A 23,694-nucleotide genomic window follows, 5' to 3' on the forward strand; every position below is an offset into this window, starting at 1 on the left:
TTTTATTTCATTTTAAATTGCGTAATTCTAAATGATATAAATAAAATTATTGAAAAATATAATTATGACAATTATCATTTTCTTACCTGTAATAATATGCATGAAAATTCAAGAATACACTCAGAGAATCTTTCTTGATATATATATATACACACACGGGTGGACAAAATTAAGAGATTGAAGACATTTTCCCAAATATCTCAAAAAATACAGAATATAAATAAATAAAATTTGGCATGGATATAGCTTATTCCCTGATAATAAAGTATACAAAACAAAAATGAAAGTGCCATTCACTGTCAAGACCTATTGTCAATAAATTCAACGTAGTCTGAACTTAAGGATAAAAGATGACAATAAAAGTGAGGCTTGTACAATGTGTGTTGCCTCTAGTATGGTGTATGGTCACCCCTGACAGACAGACAGCATGCACAACGAGTATGCATGCTGTTAATAAAGGAGTTAAGGAGAACTTGTGGAAGACCCTCCCATTCTTCCACCAGAACAATTTTTAACTCCAGCATGGTTCTGGGGGGAGGTTGGAGCGTCGCAATAGCTCTCCCAAGAGCATCCCAAGCAAGTTCAATAGGATTCAGGTCAGGGGATTTGGCTGGCCAATCTCTCTCTAAACATAACATAAGAGAAGAAACATCTTCTATCCAAAGCAAAGATATAACTGACTAAAAACAGAAACGCCCACTTCCTTCTAGCTGAGATAACAGGAAGTGACCCAACTTCCCACAGGAAGTGACACAGCCAAGAGGAAAATACTGCCCATCTATTTGTTTACATTTTTCAACAGTTAGTAAGAGAGTTAAGGAGGACTTGTGGAAGACCCTCCCATTCTTCCACCAGAGCAATTTTTAACTCCAGAATGGTTCTGGGGGGGGGGCGCATCGCAAGAGCATCCCAAGCATGTTCAATAGGATTCAGGTCAGGGGATTTGGCTGGCCAATCCATTCGTTAAATATCCTCGCTTTCCAGATACTCATCAACCATGAGAGCCCTATGTGGTCGCGCATTGTCGTCCATACCAACAGGGCCCCTGAAAAGACGCACATAGGGCTCTAGGACCTCCGGGCATTTACGGAGCCATTGTCAAACACATGGAGCGGTGTGCGGGTATCTTGCTTGATCCCTGCCCATACCATGAGTCCTCCACCAGCATAATGGTCCCTTTCGATAATGTTGCTGGGATGGTATCGGGTTCCAGGTTCCCTCCATATCAATAACCGTCCAGAAATAGCGTCATATCGTCATAGAAATGTGCGAAAATGCTTTCCATCTCTTAATTCTGTCTACCAGTTTATAGATTAGGGGGAAAGCAATGTCGTTTGGGTGCATTTGATATTTGTTATCAAGATTATTTTTAATCACCCGCAACAACCCTTCTATGCTGGATGAATATATTTCTTAGGATGTCTCTAACCGCAAAAATTTTTCAGTGACAGACGGTGTTTTTGGCGATTCAAATATAATATTAATTATTTGACTTTTTTAACTTTCGATAACCACGAATCTCTTCCCATGCCGTCCATTGAGAACAATTCAAGCACTTCTTGGCAATAGAACTGGGAGATTCGGCTTTAACAAAAAAGGTGAGAAAAATGCTTCTCACTTTAAGGGAACAAACACTTATTTTATGATATCTATGTGGCAATAAATGTATAATATTTTAATTTTATTTTTAAACCGTTATTGAACTAATGTTTTAGGTTTACAGCTACTAATGTTCAACTCCGTAGCCTTGTAATTTTGAATCTGATCCCGAAGACAAGGGAACTCCTGGATCAAGTATTGGGAATTTACTTTCGTGGAGGATTTTTTGAGGGAACTAACCAGAATTTGCGTTTCATGGAGTGGAAAACCACGAAAACCTCCCACGATTAGCCTCACAGCAAGGGGACTCTAACCCATAATCCGTCTACCACTGAGGATATTTTACGTCAGCACTGTGGTCAATGCAAGCCGGGTGGGGAAATCGTATCAACCAGCCAACGCTGGGATTCGAACCTGGTGAACCTCATTGGAAGGTGAACACTGTATCCCCTGAGCCATCACGGCCCCTGATAATATTTCTTTAAATAAAAGGGAAAAAACTTTTCTTTTTTTTTAAAATCATTTTGTTCAGTTCTCTGGAATCTCTCAGTCGTAAGACAGCAGTTTTTTTTTAAAAAAAATGATTTTGTTCTATTCTCTGAGTCGTAAGAAGCGTTATGGCCTTCATAAATACTGCGAATAAATTAACTTCCATCAATTAACAAAAATGGAACAAACTTATTTTAAATTAAGTCCATGAAATACCAGAGAAAAGAAGAAGAAAATTTATGGATGTACGTAATTGAATATTTTTGAATTATTTTTTTTTTTACTGTCACAATAATTATTAGAAATGACAAATTAAAAATTGAAGCGATTCATTCAATTTAATTGTAATCTAGAATAAATCTTTAAACAAAGCTTTTATTTTTTACAAATAAATAAGTATATTTTAAGGAAAAAATCATTCATTTTTAAGTTTCAACTCAATTCGAACGTACTGTGGTTTTTTTTAAATATAATTTCAGAATATGAAGAATGTATGATAATTTTGAAGAGCGAATTTTGTATTTTGCCATATAAAATTATCTTCTTTGAAATAATGAAATAAATTGTATACCTTACTACTCAAAATTTTTTCAACCATTATTAAATAAAATAATAAATATTTATTATAAGTTATGTTTAGTTAAATGAATTTTATAATTTTTAGAAAAAGTTTTTCAATTCTCTTAAAAATTTCCTGAGATATAGGGAAAAACTCAGAACGTGAAGATTTGATCATTGGATTAAAAGTTATTCAGGGTGGTCCTTTTTTTGTGCACTGTACATCTCCATTTATCAACTTTAGTTCATTGATCTATTAATCTTTCCTTTTTTTGTAATTTATTGAATTTAAACTTACTGTAAGCTTCCAGCATGCATATGATTATTTCAACAAGGAGTAGTCCCATCGAATGCAATTTTTGGAATAGTTATTACAATTCTTTATGAATGAAAAAAAATGATATTTTAAAGTAGCATTTATTCTGTAACATTTGCTTGAAGAGTCACTAAAGGGTTGCTTATGACATATACAAACTTCAATTGTGTTATCAAATCAATGTATATCATGGAATATTTCAGAAAAGGTCCGTTGTCACAAAATACTTTATTGTTAAAACAGACGCTTCATAAAATTTTTTATCTTAAACAAGAAACCACCTTAAAATTTGCACACTATTTTTTTCCTCAATATCATCATCACAATACCCTCCTAAAAAGAACACACATCAACAATAGCAGAACTTTAGCTGAAAGAATTCGATTTGATGTTTATTTTGGATACACAAAATTAGGAGCAGATTTTTTATAATTTCATAAACCTAGGACACGAAAAAAATCTGGAATGACCCCTACTAGTTGATATTTGAATGGAAAAGAAATTATTAAATATTGTATAAATACATTAACTAATTTCGAAAGTTCATTTAAAGAAGATCCCATAAAATTGTCAAAAACCCTTTTTTTATCAGAAGCTTATTTGACAACATTTTATTGTATTGCAAGCTTACACTGAAATCCAAGAAAGGTCGAAAAATTGAAGTGTTTGTATTAATGGGATTCATAATTTATGTTTAAAATTATTAAACGTGTTTCAATGTAGTAAAGAACTTAATACGCTTAACAGAAGCTGCATTAATAAATCTAAAATTAAAGTAATTTATTGTAATATTTCTATCGCTAAATCTCACGTCTAAAAATCTATATCGAGCAGTTCCTTCCAAATTCATTCATGTACTATTTATTGTAATAACACGTAATAAATTTGCTCGCAATTATAACTTGTAAAATATTTTTTTCCATCGAAAATGTGTTTTTATGCAGTTTTACATTTCTACAGTTGTACTCGGTATTCAGAACGGGCCGGGAAAAGAATTTATTTTTTACCGGGAACCAGATGGGTATTAAATAAAATTTTTACTGGTTACCCGGAAGCCGGGAAAAAATTTGGACCCGGTACAATTCTAGTTTAAACGAATATTAAATTAATTAATATAAATAATAAATTTATAAGAAAAAATATTTTTGACGACTTTTCTTCGGATAAACGAGTTTCTTGTTTAGTTCCAGGGATCTTTTACCTTAGCTAACGGAAGCATATTTTTCATCTGCCTCCAATTTTCTTGATTTTTTCTTCTTTTTGTTCCGGAACTATGTGATCCACTCCACACAGTTGCATAGTTTAGGAAAATTAAAAAATTCTTGCCCTATATTCAAAACTTTTTCGATCATTAAACAACTAATTAATAAAAAGTAGTAATTAATTATTACAAGTTATTTTTTGTATGAATGTAAATTTTATTGGCTTCCAAAAATTGAGCTTGGTTCACTTGAATACCCAAAATGTAATATTAGGACTCTGGTTATATTTTTGGGAAAATATTTTGAAGAGCCCAGATGTCTCTGGGGATAAGGCGTTGGTCTTCCAATGAGGTGAACCGAGTTCGAATCCCGGCGATGGCTGGTCGTCCGGCTTGCAACGACCACGGTGCTGGCGTGAAATTTCCTCATGGGTTAGAATCTCCTTGCCGTCAGGCTACCATGGGAGGTTCTCGTGGTCTTCCTCTCCATGTAACGCAAATGCGGGTTAGGTAAATCAAAAAGTCCTGCACAAGGGCAAAATTTCTCACAATACTTGATCCAGGAGTTTTCTTGTTTTCTGGATTGGGTTCAAAATTACAAGGCTAGGGAGTTGAACATTAGTAGTCGTAAACCCAAAAATAGGATCGGCTGTTCAACGGCGGTTATAACATATAAAATTATAAAACATATTTTTAAAAAATCCTTCGTCTTATTTCCTACCGATCGAGCTGTCTTCTGAAAATTCCAGCACTATTAATAATTCAAAACACTATTAATAATTCAATAGTTCATAACACTTTTATAAATCATCTATTCACAAAATAGAAAAATGTCTTAAAAAGAGCGCCTGTTTCTTTTTGTGTCTAATAATTAAACACTAATTAATTCGAAAATGCTGAGTAAATTCTTCAAAACAAAAGATTACAATTTAGCATGCAAAAGATAGTTTCCCCTCTTTGAAGCCCTAATTGTGTGACGTCATACATATCTATCGAAAAGCCACTCCACTAACAATTCTTCAATTAAATTTTAGCATTTCTATTTTAACAAAATTAAATATGAGTTACTTATAAATGAGGTCGAAACTATTATCTTTTTATTAAAGTTTATGCATGCTAACCATATTGACTCTTTTAGAAAGCTTCCAAAATGACTCCGAGATCTGTAAGTCGGGCTCTGGTTATTCGAATAAGAAAAAGAAGTAAGTCGACTCTTTTAGAAAGCCTCCAAGTGGATCCGAGTTCTGTAAGTCGGGCTCTGGTTATTTAAATAAGAAAAAGAAGCAAGTCGACTCTTTTAGAGAGCTTAAAAATGGATCCGAGTTCTGTAAGTCGGGCTCTGGTTATTTGAATAAGAAAAAGAAGCAAGTCGACTCTTTTAGAGAGCTTAAAAATGGATCCGAGTTCTGTAAGTCGGGCTCTGGTTATTTGAATAAGAAAAAGAAGCAAGTCGACTCTTTTAAAGAGCTTCCAAATGACTCCAAGATCTGTAAGTCGGGCTCTGGTTATTTGAATAAGAAAAAGAAGCAAGTCGACTCTTTTAGAAAGCCTCCAAATGGCACCGAGATCCGTAAGTCAGGATCTGGTCATTTGAAAAAAAGAAGTTCATTTATAGTTTTCTTACCATTTTAAGTAGATAATTTATTTTTACTGTAAAAAAAATTAAGTCCCTTTTATTAAACAGTAATGTCTTGACTATTTGAGAAATTGAATGCAAAAGGGTAATACCTTAACAATTCCTAGACCAACAGAAACAAGCGTAGCTGAAGTATCTGTGCTGTATCCGAAATGTTGAAACACAGTCGGTGCATAGTATAACACATTAGCATTACCTGAAAACTGACAATAATCATTTTAAAAAATACATAATTTCAATATTTTATCATGAATGAATTATGATGCTACATTGAACTTTACATCCTATAAATTGTCTCTTTTATGCTTTCAATTAAACTCTGATAGACGCCATGTTATTAGATGATGTTAAAACACTTTCTTAGCAGCAAAATAACTTGGGTTCTCATTGGGCTTCTACTCAATAAGGGTTTAAAGGGCCTTTCTTATATTGGCCTATATGGAACTTTCCGATTCATCCGATATTTTACAGTCACTTTACAACCAATATCGGTCCTATATAGAATTGTCAGATTCATCCGATATTTTAGATCCATTATTTAGATAATGTAAGCTCCATATTGTCTAATATAGGCCTTATATAGGCTATTATAGAACCAATATTAAAAAATCTGGACATCCCAATATTAGTCCCTCGATACATGTTCTTATAGGATCCATATTGAGCCAATATTTAATCCAACTAGGTTCAAGGTAAAATTGTTGCATGGAGAATCTGTTCTTTATCCAGAATTACATTTCAGACATTTTTAAATTATCTTTCAAATTATTTCTTGCCAGATGATTTTGTTACATTTGTGACAATTATAAAACGTAATTCTAGAAATCAACTATCAATCAGTAAAAATTATTTCTTGCCAGATGATTTTGTTGCATTTGTGACAGTTATAAATCAACTAACAATCAGTGAAAATTTTCAGTTGTGGTTTCAGAAAAAAAATTTTACAGTGTTTTTTTACGAAATAGTGTTACTGTGAAAAAAAAACAGTGGAGTGTCGCTTATCCGGATACCAATTAACCAAATTATCCGATTTAATGGATTTACCGGGTCTGCAAAAATCCAGGTTTATCTTCAGTTTCTTTGGAGGGATCCTCTTTTTTCCGCTGATGTCTTTGGTAAAAAGATTAATGTAGAAAGTGTTATTAATTTTTTTGAAAGAAGCGGTTAAAATTTCTAATTAACTTTGGAATAATTAAATTAGAATATTTATTTTAAATTTTTTTTGTAATAAAAAATAACCAAACTGTCTTTTTACATCAAAAAAAATTTTTTGTGATTATTATTTTAAATAGGCAGCTCGATGCCAAATGACATAGATTTTACGATTCCATCTTCGTTTAAGTAAAGCTACTTTTCACGTTAGGTAAGATTATAATTTCTTAAAGTCAGAATAAAATCGCAGTCCCTGACCAAATTGTTATTACAATTGCTAAATGGTTATTTGTTTTTAATTGTATCAATGTAAAATACGTGGCCAAATTATTAGACCCGCTATTAGATTCTATGTAAAATCTTAATTATCTGGTGATATCATACAACTGTATAGTTTTTACGAGACTGTTCACACTTGTTTACGTTCGTGTATCAGTTGGTTAAATTAGACGATATATAGCAAAAATTCGACGATTGGATAAATGAGACGATATATCATATAAATATAGGATATTTATATATATAGGATATTTATATATATATAGGATATTTATATAAATATAGGATATCGGGTATTATATTATTACATTATAATAGTTAGACCAAATTAATAGATAATTAATAGAATAATAGATAAATTAATAGAATAATTTTCTGATGATTTTTATTGATTTTCTTTTCGTAATTTGTTTATTCTTTTGAATGTATCTTGTTTTTCCTGGACCACTATACAAAACCATCGGGGTACCGAGGGAGATATTTTAAGCTTTTGCTTCTCCCTCAAATAGAAATGGTTTTGTTTTTAATGGCTACCGGGGCCGGTACCCCCTGAAGACGTCGGCTTCGGTGGTCATATTTTTATTTTATTTTATTTTATTTAATTTGTTTTGTACCAAATTAATAGACGCACTGTAGTTTTTTTAATGATGACATGTTTTGCAAGAGTTTACAGGCAATACTTTTATATTTAAACCTACATGTAATGGGTTTTTATTCGGGAGATTAGTTCATTTTCGTATTTAGTATTGCATTACAATGTTAACCAATTGATACACGAACGTAAGCAAGTGCAAACCGCGAAAAAAAACAATAGAGTTGTCACTTGATAATAAAAATTTTACATAAAATTTTACAGAGCGTCTAATAATTTGGCAAGTGACTGTATATTTGAAATAAAATACTGCTGTAATGTAAGTAAATTAATATAATTTTCTTACGAAAAATGATTTTCTTGTAGTTTTATGGTCTATTCTGATCCAATAATTTTTGCCATCTTTCTGGCATTAACATGATTCTATGCTTCCGGCAAGAGAGGATTTTTGACTTTCGATACCGTCTAAAAGTGGTTTCCAACTGGCTGCCCGCGAAGCTTTTTTTTGTGGCCCGCGAACTAAAATATATTTGTCATTTTTTTGCGGACAATTTTCGTAAAAAATGTATATGGGTTTAAAATACTTTTCTCGTTAATAAAAACCTAATTTCTTCGTTTCTGTGAAATTTATCATACCAACGGTGCTAAAAAAAGTATTTCTCAGGTTTTGCATCCAAGAAAATATTTATTCGAATACAAAAATAATCGTGTATGTTGTTCTTTTTTCTTTAATTTTTTGTATTTTGTGAATATAATTTAGCATGTGTGTATAAGAAATGTTATCGAAGAAATTCTCCGATTTAACTTTTTGAAACCACTCATTTTGGAAGAAAATATTTACACACACATTTGTAAATTTAAAATTTAAAATGTTAATATCTATTCTCTATTGGTTGCAGCAGACAAACCTCAATTTTGTCAATGAAAAGGTTGATATTAAAGCTTACACAGTAGCACACAAAATGCTCAAAGTTTTATATCTTAACAATTAGATATCTGTTGCACATTAATTGTTTAATACATGGGTGCACATTAAAGTTACTGTAGCCCGAATTTTTTAATATGCAATCAAATATTTTTAAAAATCTACTTTTTTTTTTAATTTGTAATTAAATACTTTTGTTTTGTTCAACTTGGTAAAAATCTGACAGTAATATTTAATGTTCCTTCAAACGTAAAAGAGTCCTACATAAAATTTTGATAAAGTTGCGGCCGCCATTTGATTTGTGTTTTTAATTGTGGCCCCCGGCCTGGTGTAAGTTGGAAACCCCTGGTCTAAAACATTCATTAGAGACCGGAACAAGACGACTCGAAAATGGTGCCTTTTTTAACGTTGGAGGATTGATTTATGATCGAACAAATTCAATAAATTTAATCTCTCAGTGATATTCGCCGGACTGCATCAATTAATGCTTTTAGTGTGTCTTCCAAAATGTGGAGCAAATACGACATCATAATTGCCGTATGCAAATTTTGAAAAACTGTTTTAACACTGTTAATTCATCTTATTCATTCGTATCAGACAATTAATTTATTTTTGCTTGAATAGCATTTTTGCTTTTTTGATAGTAAAAAAGTAAAATATGCTTGTTTTTCACTTTCCTTAAATGAAAGGACCAAAAATTATTACCTACAATCAATCGAATTCTTTCTATATCAGCTGTCATAATATATAATGATTAAGCGTGAAAAGGTTATAATTTTTAAGAAAATTTATCCAAAATGTCGGTACAAATTAAAAATTGCTTCTCTCTAGTATTTTCTATCGTAGAATGAATGTGATTGTCTTGTTTATTTAAAACCCTGTGATAAAAAGAGACATTACCTGTTGAAGAAAGACTAGTGTCATGCCAAGAAACATTCTACTTCTCATATTAAATGCAGATCTGAAGAGATCTTTATATGTGAAACTCTAAATGAGAAAACAACATTATGAGTCTCCTTTATTATTAATTTAAAAGAAGAATGCAAACAAATTATTAAAAGAGCATAAATTATCACAAATTGTTTTCATTTGTATATTTTAAAATTTTCTTTTCAGTATCTCAAATTTCATGGCTTACTCTAGTATAGCTGCCAACATGGATAGGAATAATAGATTTTACGAAATAGTACATATTTCATGAGAAACGTACTCAATATTTTACATATGGGGAATTTGGGGGATTTTTAAATTATCAAAATTTATTTTCATTTGTATATTTTAAACTTTTCTTTTCAGTATCTCAAATTTCATGGCTTACTCTAGTATAGCTGCCAACATGGATAGGAATAATAGATTTTACGAAATAGTACATATTTCATGAGAAATGTACTCAATATTTTACATATGGGGAATTTGGGGGATTTTTAAATTATCAAAATTTATTTTCATTTGTATATTTTAAAATTTTCTTTTCAGTATCTCAAATTTCATGGCTTACTCTAGTATAGCTGCCAACATGGATAGGAATAATAGATTTTACGAAATAGTACATATTTCATGAGAAACGTACTCAATATTTTACATATGGGGAATTTGGGGGATTTTTAAATTATCAAAATTTATTTTCATTTGCATATTTTAAACTTTTCTTTTCAGTATCTCAAATTTCATGGCTTACTCTAGTATAGCTGCCAACATGGATAGGAATAATAGATTTTACGAAATAGTACATATTTCATGAGAAACGTACTCAATATTTTACATATGGGGAATTTGGGGGATTTTTAAATTATCAAAATTTATTTTCATTTGTATATTTTAAACTTTTCTTTTCAGTATCTCAAATTTCATGGCTTACTCTAGTATAGCTGCCAACATGGATAGGAATAATAGATTTTACGAAATAGTACATATTTCATGAGAAATGTACTCAATATTTTACATATGGGGAATTTGGGGGATTTTTAAATTATCAAAATTTATTTTCATTTGCATATTTTAAAATTTTCTTTTCAGTATCTCAAATTTCATGGCTTACTCTAATACAGCTGCCAACATGGATAGGAATAATAGATTTTACGAAATAGTACATATTTCATGAGAAATGTATTAAATATTTTACATATGGGAAATTTTGGGGATTTTTATAGTCATCAAAATAGAAAACTGCAATATTTTTCATTTATGATTGACTTCAAATGAATTTCAAAATGTATTATGTTTACTCATAGTTTTGAATAGTAATAGGCATTTAATTCTTTAAATATAGTTAAGACTTTTTAATTAATTTAAAAAGGGAAAAAGGACATTTTAGAACAAACAAAGAACTGATTTCTATAAATAAGGCTCTCTTCATCACGTATTTAAGTATTCCAGCAAGCAATAATCTGTGCAAAAATGCTATTTCAATAGGGATTTTTTATGACACTGACGCAATTTTAAGGAATTTTCTAAAAATGTACAAAAAACAGGAGAATGTTTATTGCTGAGTTGGCAACTATGCTCTAGGTTTGTCTGAACGCACTTTAAATTAGTAATGAAGAAAAAAGAGATATGGCGTCCTCTTAAGTGGTGACGAAACATGTGGTCTACCAGAAATAATAAAATGTCTATTCTGCCTACAATAACAACAATCTTTTCGCAGAACTATCTCAGCATTCATTTCTAATCTAAATAAAAATTTGAAATATTTCTTTAATTTAGTTTTATGACCAGATTTTTGTGTGAGAGAAAAGTATTTATTGAAAGGAAATAATTATTTCAATCCTAAACTGCAGAGTCGATAATCCAAAATTTCGGGAAATTTTTTTATAATAAATAGAAAATTGTTCGTAAGAATTGAATACATAAATAAATCAACTGTAAATAAATATTTTAGACAAAAATCTAAAAGTGAACTAAAAAAAATGCGTGAAGGGCCCCCACTAACTCAGAATTTGTCGCTTATTTTCTAGAATTGTTCCTTGTTAAAAATTCATTAAAAAATAGACAAATCCTTATATTATACAATTAATAGTATACATCTTTGGAAAAAAATTACAGCTACAGTAACAGTAAATATTTAAACAAATACCGATTCAATGCCATTTAAAATTTTGACGCCAATATGCCGGGCTTTGACCTTTAAACATTTTCTTGGATTTATGCACAACACGTTTGCCGCCGCGTGATAGTCACTATTGTTGTTGTTGTTGTAGTTCATTTACATCGCACTAGAGCTGCACAATGGGCTATTGGCGACGGTCTGGGAAACATCCCTGAGGATGATCCGAAGACATGCCATCACATTTTTGATCCTCTGCAGAGGGGATGGCACCCCTGCTTCGGTAGCCCGACGACCTGCACGCAAAGTCGAGCACTTTACGGTAGAACATTTTAACGAGGACCAATACCGCACACCCTCGGTCCCTACGCAGACTGATCGGTGAATGCTGGGAACCGTGTCTTAAAGATCAGTCCACTGCGGGACGTGATAGTCACTAAAGAGCGTGTTAAAATATGAGTGCTTCAGCTCATTATATGTATTCAAAACATGACATGTATTTTGTCTGGCATTTTTCGAGCTAGGGTATTAAGTTCACTGTTCCACGGTTCACTGCACCTTCATTATAACTTAAGTTCACTAAAGTTCACTAAACCTCGAAATATAATATCGGGGGTTTTCATTTTAAAGCTAATAAAAAGAATCACATTTTGATTCAAGACACAAGTTTTAAAATTTTTTAAAGCGAAGAAAGAATTTTATCGAAAAACCTACAATTTTGTAAAGATTTTTTTTTTCTTAAGATTTTATGAATGGTCTTTAAGTTAGTTGTTAATATAAAAAGTAAAAGTTTTACCTTTTGTTCGCTCATGGATTTAAGAATGGCTTCCATCTCTTCTTCCACGTTCTCAGATTTTCTCAAATGAATCAGAACTTCACGTGCCTGCAAAGATAGAATTCTTTCACACAATTCTGCTTATTTGTTTCGTTAATTGTTAAATATTAATGGTCAATCCCTAGAATTCTTCTTTCTAGGTAAAATCGAAAATAAATGTTGTGACTATGAAAACATAATGAAAACAGTATTATTATTTCAAATCATGTTTGAAAGTAATACACATGATGACCAAACCTTATAAGAATGTCTGCGCACGGCTCTACGCATGCTATGAAATATATTCTTTCCTAATAATTCATACCAAATGTTAAATCTATTTTATACTTCAGATATTTTATTTTATAACCGTCGTTGAGCAGCCAACGCAATTTTTTGGGCTAACAACTACTAATGTTCAACTCCGTAACCTTGTCATTTTGAACCCAATCCAGAAGACAAGGAAACTCCTGGATCAAGTATTGGGAGAAATTTGCCTTCATGGAGGACTTTTTTTGATGGAACTAACCCGCATTTGCGTTACATCGAGGAAAGACCATGAGAACCTCCCACGGTTAGTCTCACGGCAAAGGGACTCTAACCCATGATCCGTCTACCTCTGAGGATATTTCACGTCAGCACTGTGGTCGTTGCAACCCGGATGTGGAATTCACATCGATCAGCCATCGCTGGGATTCGAACCCGGTTCACCTCATTGGAAGGCGAACGTTCTATCCCCTGAGCCATCCTTTTTTTTTATATTCGTTGTTGATCAGTTGACCCAATTTTGGGTTTACGACTACTAATGTTCAGCATCGTAGCCTTGTAATTTAGAACTGAATCCAAAAGACAAGGAAACTCCTGGACCCTCAGAGGTATTGATTTGTTATCAGAACTTTGAGACTCGACAGATTTAACGTGCATCAGTCACCATTTTACTACACGGGGCGCTTTGAAAAGTGACGGAAGTGTTGCTCATTTTGCATTGCCTGGTGAGCACCTTGTGTCATGGAGACGAGCAATATTATCCACGCTACAGATACCCGTCCATAGAGCAGGCTACATTCACATATCACACACAACAAAGGGCAGCACACCGAGAGAAACACCCTTGCTCTGAGCGGGATTCGAACTCGCAGCCATCGGGCAGGTACGCTAACCACTCGGCCACCAGGCCAGTCTACCTCAAAGGTAATCTTACCGGTGGCCGTTTGCCTTGTAGTCCATTCGCCCAGCTGTCACATGTATACACGATGGTGGTATCGGCGCAAATAAGGCTCAATGCGTGATTCGATAAAAATGCCTTTCATAACCATGTAGCAATAACCATAGAAAAATAATTTTCGATGAAAATTGTGAGCAAAAAAGTACGGTAGCAATGCCTATTTCTTTTTGCTTGCATTTTCACATTTTTATTTATATTGCTTAGCTCTTTTCCTTTTTGATTGTGTATATATACATATCCTTGTAAAAAAGTTTCAGAAAAATATACACTAGGGGTGGGAAATGAAGAGAGAAATGAAATAAAAGTTGTATTAATATGAATAATTGAATGGAGAAAAATTAAAAGGTCTCACTGAAAATAAAAAAGAAAACTGAATTATTTTCTGTTGACCTTCAAAAATTTAATGGAATTTAAAATACTCTTTCGGATAAACATGGATTCCTAAGATTAAATATAATACTCACTTTTTGTATTTGCCCTTTTGCAATCAAATAATGATGGCTGCTGGGCATAAATGCTACACCAATTCCTTGCAATATTGCTGGTAAAATAGCTACCCCAAACATCCATTTCCTAAAAAGAAAAGATCATTTAGCTACACATAAAATAAAGAATCTTCATTTGACATCCGAGAAAGTCAGAATTTATATAAAAAAAATAATCAATAAAAAATACGTGTGATGGATAAAAACATATACAAAGCTTTCCATAAAGTCTTATTAAAAATGATGTTCCCAAATTGATGGAGGAAAAACAAAATCTGAGATATCGAGAATTAGACAGGACAGGTTTGATAGAGCCGCGATAGATCTGCGGATGGAGCCCCCGTAGGAGATAGAACCCCCGTAGCGAATAGGAGATGGAGACCCGATTCACCTCCCAATGAGGTGAATCGGGTTCGATTTCCAGCGATGGCTGGTCGGTACAAATCCGCATCCGGCTTGCACCGACCACAGTGCTGACATGAAATATCCTCAGTGGTAGACGGATCATGGGTTAGAGTCCCTTTGCCGTCATACTATCCGTGGAAGGTTCTCGTGTCTACCTCTCCATGTAACTCAATTGCGGGTTAATCCCTTCAAAAATTCCTCCACGAAGGTAAATTTCAATACTCGATACAGGAGTTCCTTTGTCTTCTGGATTGGGTTCAAAATGACAAGGCTATGGAGTTGAACATTAGGAGTCGTAAACCCAAAACATAAAGCTGTTCAACGACGGTTATAAAATGTAAAATAAAAGACTTGTGGGAGGAAATACAGACGATTATTCGAAACACAATTCATCATTTGTTTTTACTTTCGCCTAACTCAACTGTAAGTTGAGAGATTTTGATAACGTTTTTGCTATTTCTTCACTTAAATTTTAGTTTGTGATTCCTAACCTTTTTATTTTTGTTAAGGATTCTGAAACTGCATATTAAAGGCAGTTTCAGAATCTGCATTTAATAAACACCTCCTTTAAGGAGTTAACCACCATAAAAACTCTTTATAGAACACCATGTTTACAATAAAATTTTTGAGTGCTTTTTACTATCAATACATGCATACTATAGACTGGGTGTTCCGAAACGACCACTCTTCATACGTATTTTTACTATTTTCGTAAGAACTGAAGATAAAATGTATTTGGGATCACCGATCGATATTTAAGCAAATAAAAAAAACTATCCGGCAAAATATAATTAGGAAATGAGGGGTTTCGAAAAAATTTTCAAACAGTTCTAAACGATTATTAGATCCAAGTCTAGCAAATAAAAAAATTTTGCTGGAAAAATTATTATTTTTTAGAAATTCTAAACACGAATCAGCATTCTAAACACCAAAAAGTTCTACCTGGAAACAAAATTGCTTCCTGGTTTTTGATGGTCTAAATAGATAGAGAAAAATAGGAAATAACGGCGTTTAATGGAGAGAATAATTAATAGAAATTCTCTTTTGTGTAATATATATAAAATATATCTACTCCCCGACAAACCATAAATTAACTCTACAAAGCTTTCCTTTCTAAAGTCTAGGGTCTTAATAATTTTTGATTTCTCATCTTGAAGTTTTACCGAAAAACCACGAGTTTTTACTCCTCTTTTTTTTAATTTTTATGCAAATGAAGCTTGGAATGTAAGATTTTTACCCACAATGTTATATTTTTATTTAAGAAAAAAAATAGTTCTCAAACCCCGAGTTCATTTTTCTCCTGAAATCATAACTTTTAGAGACTTCTGCAGTCTTTATTTTAGAGACTTTTTTGAGTAATCACACCTTAGAATAAGTTGCGTAGATGAGAATTAAAAGCTTACGCAAAATAAAACAATAATAATCTAACACAGTAAAAAATGATTTTTGAAGTTTGACAAGTTTACCTTTTTTCCAATAAATTATATGCAAAGTTTCCTCAATGGGGATTTCACATTCAGATTTAACGTCCAGTAGTATTATGTTTGATTTCTTTATCTACTCATATCTCTTGAGTCATCTATATTTGTTACACATTATTGAGTTGCGATAGAACACGGGGATAGAGCGTTCGTCTTCCAATGAGGTGAACCGGGTTCGAATCCCAGTTATGACTGACCGATACGATACGGCTTGCACCGACCACAGTGCTGACGTGAAAATATCCTCGGTGGTAGACGGATCATTGGTTAGAGTCCCTTTGCCGTCAGGCTCACCGTGGGAGGTTCTCGAGGTCTTCCTCTTCATGTAACGCCAATGCGGGCTAGTTCCACCAAAAAGTCCTCCAAGAAGGCTTTCTCTCAATGCTGGAGCTTCCTTGTCTTCTGGATTGAGTTCAAAATTACAAGGAGTTGAACATTAGTAGTCGTAAACCCAAAACAGCTGTTCAACGACGGTTTTAAAATAGAAATCGTTAAATTTCCTTGAGAAATAAGAATATTTCCTCTTGCCAGTGCTGCCCAACGAGTTTCAATAGGAGTCCATCAGAGGTCCTTAACCTAGGCAAATTTCTCCTAATACTTGATCCAATAGTTCGCTTGTCTTCTGAATTGGTTTCAAAATTACAAGGATGCGGAATTGAACATTAGTAGTAGTAACTTGAAAATTGTGTCGGCTGTTCAATGGTAATAAAATATTCTAAAACAATTTAGCCACGTATTAGGAAGTTAATTTGTGGTTAATTCAATCTTCGACAGACTTTACTGATGAAATTGTTGATAGGCCTTGTTGTTTTGCAGCTTGAGAAAAGTGAGAAATAGTCGTATTCAGAAAACAATGATAGCACCATTCAATATTACAGTCGTAAATGTAAACAAGAAGAAATTTTTCCTAATAATTTTTTATTTGTTTCGTATAGCATTCGGATATCTTGACTTTCACAAAGTTTTTTTCGGTTGGTTCTTTTCACTTCCGATGAAACCTATAAAAACGTTTTTGACTAAACTGATCATAAATATCAATGTGTTGCATTTTGTTTTTAATTCTTCAAGAACTTTCAATGTTAAATATTGCACAGATAACTGTAAAATGATAAGAAACACAGCCTTCCATGAATTACATATTTCTTGAATCAATAATTGATATCCATTTTTAAAGCAACTGTCCTCTATCATTCATTAAACGGTAATGGATTTATTTAATGACTCGATCCTAAAAACAACAATAACTATAACATAATTGGGATTTTTTTGGTTGACTCTTTAAACATCAACTGGAACCTAGAGAGACGTTTTGGACTAAAATGGTATATTTTAGAGAAAGGCACCTCTCATGATTTTGATTACTCTAAAAATAAAAAGCTTCAAACCTTCGTTGAGAGAAAAATGATTTCAGCACCAGTCTTTAATATAGAAACCTATTTCGTATGAAATCTTCTCTAGTTTTTTGATATGCCATCAGAATGATATACCGAGCTTTCAACAAGAAAACAGTTAAAGATACAATTTTCCCAGTAAAAACATATTTCTCGGAGAAAAAAAAAATCGGTTGTAAAATGCGGATTCGTGTATTAAAAATATACAAATATAAAATGATTCGTTTAAATATTAATTTGACTTTCTTACCAACCATTTTTCATGGAAATAAATATATAATTCATAAGGTATGCTATTAGAAATCCAGTTGTTATGCCCACTTCGTTAAAAGATACCATCATGCCTCGGCAACTCTACAAAAAATTCAATTGTAGTTAATAAATACATCAAAAAACATCAATAGTCCTTTTATTTCACACCAATCAGTTAAAAGTGAGCAAAAATATTTATATTAATAAAACTCGAAAGAATATCATGTTTAACGAAAGAATATAATGTTTAAACGACACTGATAAGCAGGCTTGGTCGATTATTTCTAGAACTACTGGATTGATTTTAATGAAGTTTGATGTGTACATACATTAATAAAATACATAATAAATAAACATTTAACAATTGTAAAACACACGCATGAACGTGTGTAGCACTCGTTGGAGTAGAAAGGCACAAAACTGCCACAGAACAATAGCCACAGGAAATGATGAACTGCCTTATTTCAAATATGAAATCACGCTGCAAGACCTGTATATCAGTAAGAGAGGATCATACCCCCGATTAACTCATTTTTTTTGTTGTTTATTTTGCAACCTCTGTTTCATACCTTCTGTCTCCAACGAATGTTACGCACGTTCATGCGTGTGTATTACAATTGCTAAATGGTTATTTGTTTTACATTGTATCAATGTAATGTCCCTGCCCAAATTATTAGACGCACTATAAGATTCCATGTAAAATCTTAATTATCAGGTGATACTCTATACAGCTTTATTGTTTTACGCAGGCTGAAACCGGTTTACATTTGTTTACGTTAGTGTATCAATTGGTGAAATGAGACGATATATAATATAAATTCGATGATTGGATAAATTAGACGATAGATTATATGAATACAGGCTGTTTATAAAGTCCCGGACCCATTTTGATGTTTAATAACTCATGAAATAATAAAGATAGATTAAAAGTAATAACATAAATGGTTAGATAGACTCAAAAAGTTTCATGACCCTTGTCAATGAACTTCCACGTGTGGAGAACTACGCGTGAAGAACTACGAACGAAAACTTCGTATTTCCACAACTAGAAGAGCTTCAGCCACATGCCTTTTTGCAACAAGATGGTGCACCACCTCATTGGGGTATCATCGTTCGTAGTTCTTTGAATGACCATTTTACAGGAAGATGGATTGGGCGATGAGGTCCAATTCCTTGGCCACCCAGATCACCCAATATAACGCCGATAGACTTTTTTCATTGGGGATTTATAAAGGACAATGTTTTCAGGAGGATTGTGTCGAACAAGGATGACCTAAAAGCCAGAATGACAACCGCAATAGCCTCAGTGGATGCCGACATGTTTGCCGCTACCTGGCGTAAAATTGACTATCGACTTGATATTCTCCGTGCGACAAAAGGGGCACGCGTGGAAGTTCATTGACAAGGGTCATGAAACTTTTTGAGTCTATCTAACCATTTATGTTATTAATTTTCATCTATCTTTATTATATTATGAGTTATTAAACATCAAAATGGGTCCGGGACTTTATAAACAGCCTGTATAAAATATTTATTATATCAGGTATTATATTATTATATTGTAATAATTAGATCAAATTAATAGACGCGCTGTAGTTTTTCAATAATGACATGTTTTGCACGAATTTATACGCAGTACTTTTATATTTAAACATACATGTAATGGGTTTTTATTCGGGAGATTTTTTGTATACTTCCTATCTGTATTTATTTTTAACGTATTGCGTTACAATGTTAACCAATTGATACACGAACATAAAACAAGGGTAAACCGGTTTCAGTAGCTTAAAAACGATCAAACTTTATTGTATCACCTGATAATTAAGATCTTATAGCGCGTCTAATAATCTTGTAGAGAACAAAGTGTAGTTTCACCAATGGAGGAAATGTATGGAATACTTACAGGTGGAGATATCTCTGAAATGTATGTACATTCAGCTGTTACTGATAATGAAATTGCTATTCCTACGATGACTCTACCAATGATAAGCATAATAAAATTGATACTTAAGAAAAGGATGACAGATCCTGTGATGAAGAATCCGCATGATATTATGATGCCTGCTTTTCTACCAAAACTGTCCACAACATTTCCTAAAGATAACAAACAATTTATCTTCAATTGAATTGAATAAAAATTATAAATAATCCCTGGTCAAATTATTAGACGCACTATATCATTCTATGTAAAATCTTAATTATCTGGTGATACTATAAAGCTTCATTGTTTTTATGCGGCTGAAACCGGTTTGCACTTATTTACGTTCGTGTCTCAGTTGGTTAACATTGTAATGAAATACGTTAAAAATAAATACAAATAGGAAGTATATAAAAATTCTTCCGAATAAAAGCCCATTACATGTACATTTAAAAAGAAAAGTATCGCATATAAACTCGCGCAAAACATGTCATTATTAAAAGACTACAGTGCGTCTAATAATTTGGCCCAAATATTATAATACTAGTGGGCTGCGCCCCCTGCTCGCTAACGCTCGCCAACCACCGAAAATTGCTACGCAATCTTATATGGTTTGCTTCGCAAACCAAGCTCGCTTCGCTTGCTACTAACTTAGGTACATTGCAAATGCACAAAATTCTAAGAATTCAAAATAATCATTCAAATCCATATAAAAACTTTTTTTTAAAAAAAAATTACATCTTTTTAGTAAATACTAAGTCATTAAAATAAATTTGAATTCAAATAAATGACATGTAATTCATTAAACCTATTAGAAATGTGCTATAGTATCATTCGCGATATAAATCAAAAATCGTCAAATAAATTCGTAATATATAAATTTGTGAAAAAAAGCGCTTTCGACAAAATGCTAAAATAGAGATCTATCGACAAAGACTACTCACTTCTTTTTAGCTTAATAGTAGGAGATTGCCGCAGCTGATGCTCTCTGGTTATTTCAGTTTCCGTTTTTAAAAGCGCTATATGTTGAGCCACCTCAGCTAGATTTGGCATGTGACATTTTTAGCGGCAATCATGGGTCGATTCGCCGTGTAAGAGAAATAGTAACGTAAACAAAACAAAGCAAACGTTGCCACCGGCAGAAAAGAAATACAGCCAAAATTTGGGAGCCAAGTAAGAGAATTATATATATTAGATACTAATATAATACCTGATATAATAAATATTCTATATTTATATAATATATCGTTCAATTTATCCTATCGTCGAATTTCTATTATATATCGCATAATTTAACCAATTGATACACGAACGTAAGCAAGTGTAAACCGGTTTCAGTGGCATAAAAACAATAAAGCTGTATAGAACCTTATCGTGCGTGGCCAGGGACTGTAAATTACTGTTAGAAGGTAACAAAAAATGGCTACAATAACGTGGATAGCAGTTGATGTACAACTTATAGAATATTCTTTCTATTTAAATAAAACGGTTTGTTTTCTCATTGAATATTAGGATCTTCAAGAACCAATTTATGGAAAAACTCTTGGTCGTAACATGATTTGGACAATATACACGTGCAAGAAAATGCTACAGAAACATTTCATAAAAGCATATGAAAACACTTAAATTAGATTAAGAATGGAAGTTAAAAATACTAAATTTATTTTCTGTTAAAAAAAATAGCAAAGTTACTTTCTCGGACATTTCATTAAAATGCTGCTTCTTTCATCTAACTTGTCTATTGCTATCAAGATATTATCACGTAATCATCCTAGAGCCCTAGTGGCTCAGGAGATAGAGCGCTCGCCTCCCAATGAGATGAACCGGGATTGAATTCCCGTCAACGGCCGATTGATTGGAATTCCGCAAGCTGTTCGTACCAACCACAGTGCTGATGTGAAATATCCTCAGTGGTAGACGGATCATCGGTTAGAGTCCCCTCGCCATCTGGCTCACTGTGGGAGTTTTTCGTGATTTTACTCTCTGTGAAACGCAAATGCGGGTTAGTTCCATCAAGAAGTCCTCCACGAAGACAAATTTCACTCAGTACGTGATCCAAGAGTTCTCTGGTCTTCTGGATTGGGTTCAAAATTACAAGGCTACGGAGTTAAACATTGGTAGTCGTAAATCACGGCTTATTGATTTAGCTGTTATGGTTTGATTTTTACTTGAATTTTCTCTTAAAATGTTTTTTGTGCCTTAATTTCATGCTTTGTCAATCTGTGCCCCTATGTGATTTCTCATTTTGAAAATTTTAATCACTAAAAATTTTAAGCATTTTAATCACACACACACACATATATATATATATATATATATATATATATATATATATATATGTGTGTGTGTGTGTGTGTGTGTGTGTGTGTGTGTGTGTGTGTGTGTCTTTTTTGTTTAAAAAAAATTCCTGGAATTTGATACCTTTACTTTAGTAGTGCTGTGCCTGCTGTAATTATATTCTGAGTTACGAACATCCTATATTATCCATGTGAAATCGATTCCCTTTATGCACCCCTACTGAAGATGCGACATCAATATCTCTTCTGATTATTACTGTTTATTTTCTTTGTAATGTTTGTTTAGTTTATTTCTAAGTAGCACTGTTTTCAGAATTTCATATCTAATTTTCTACCTATTTGTCAAAAATCTAATTTGAAAATTTTGAATATGTTTGCTTATGTAATTGAACTGTTGCGCTCATTTCGAACTTTCGGAGTGTCCCCGGGACGGGGTTAAGCTTGTTATTGGTAGTCGTAAACCCTGTTCAACAATGATTGTAAAATAAACTAAAAGCAATCATCTCATTTAAACTAGCGCACAAATCAAGTTCAGAAATGGACATTTTATAGTTTCGGTTCTCTAGACAAGAAACGGATTCCAAATGACATTTGAAAAGAAGGTGGTTTAATCAAACAGGATATAGTTACATGATAAAAAGGAAAGGTGAACAGATGTAAGGAAGTTATCTAGCAAAATATTTCTGACTTAGAATGCATAGTGAAAGGGTACTAAAAAGATCCTTAAATAAATAATTAGAATTTTCAAAATGTGGAGTGATTCCCAGAAATCAAAATTGGTAGAGCAACGTTAAATGATTTTAGCTGAAGAAAACCTTTGATTAGAAGTTCGTTGGTCGAGGGAAAATTGCTTATATATTTTCCATAGTAAGTCGAAGTTTGTCTATTATACGATCACTGAAATTTATCCCAGCCATTAATAGGGAGGTTGGTAAATTGCAGTATATGGGGGAGGACGCAAATTTATTTTATTTTAAAACCGTCGTAAAACAACCGATCCAAATTTGGTTTTACGACTACTAGAGTTCAACTTCATAGCCTTGTAATTTTGAACCCTAGTCCTCCTGGATCAAGTATTGGGAGAGCCTTCGTGGAGGACTTTTTGATGGAACTAACCCGCGTTACATGGAGACCACGAGAACCTCCCACGGTTATCCTGACGCGACCCATGATCCGTCTGAGGATATTGGGTCCCGTCAAGATAACCCGTCTGAGATATTGGTCACTGAGGATATTTCAGTCAGCACTGAGGTCGGTGCAAGCCGGAATTCGTATCGCTGGGATTCAAAACCAATATTTTTTAATTGACTCAATTATTCTCAATACTGTAATTTTTAAATTACCTAACATTCGTCTCTTATTTTGTTTTGTTCGTTTTTTCTCTGAAATTAATTTTTTTAATTCAATTATGTAAAACGAGAAATCTAGAGAACTAAAAACGATAGCTAAATCATATTTGAAATATTTATAAAATAGCTATTTTACTATAGTTTGAGTTCTGTAATTTAAAAATTTTCTTTTGGCTCCAACGTAAGTTTTTTTCAAATAATAGCAAAAATATGCAATTTTAAAAAATTAAAAATGCTGCAAACAAATTAAAGTTATTATAGCCTTAGTAAAAATTAATATTAATCTC

General features: G+C 32.7%; 1 protein-coding gene across 2 annotated transcripts in view; it reads right to left on the bottom strand.

Annotated features, from left to right (window-relative positions):
• LOC107450544 (solute carrier family 2, facilitated glucose transporter member 12) overlaps positions 1 to 23,694 on the bottom strand; it is a 52,521-nt gene that overhangs the window by 8,480 nt on the left and 20,347 nt on the right. For both annotated transcript variants that reach the window (XM_043041244.3, XM_087168213.1), the window contains exons 4-9: positions 19,747 to 19,937; positions 17,842 to 17,945; positions 14,294 to 14,402; positions 12,587 to 12,673; positions 9,648 to 9,734; positions 5,892 to 6,002 (exon numbers count right to left, since the gene is read on the bottom strand). In XM_043041244.3, coding sequence (XP_042897178.2) covers positions 5,892 to 6,002; positions 9,648 to 9,734; positions 12,587 to 12,673; positions 14,294 to 14,402; positions 17,842 to 17,945; positions 19,747 to 19,937 — 689 coding nt within the window. The remainder of the gene's footprint in view (positions 1 to 5,891; positions 6,003 to 9,647; positions 9,735 to 12,586; positions 12,674 to 14,293; positions 14,403 to 17,841; positions 17,946 to 19,746; positions 19,938 to 23,694) is intronic.

The sequence above is a fragment of the Parasteatoda tepidariorum genome, chromosome 7 (assembly GCF_982258835.1).
Source record: "Parasteatoda tepidariorum strain Cologne lab strain chromosome 7, Ptep-v5.0, whole genome shotgun sequence".
Classification (NCBI taxonomy): Eukaryota; Metazoa; Arthropoda; class Arachnida; order Araneae; family Theridiidae; genus Parasteatoda; species Parasteatoda tepidariorum.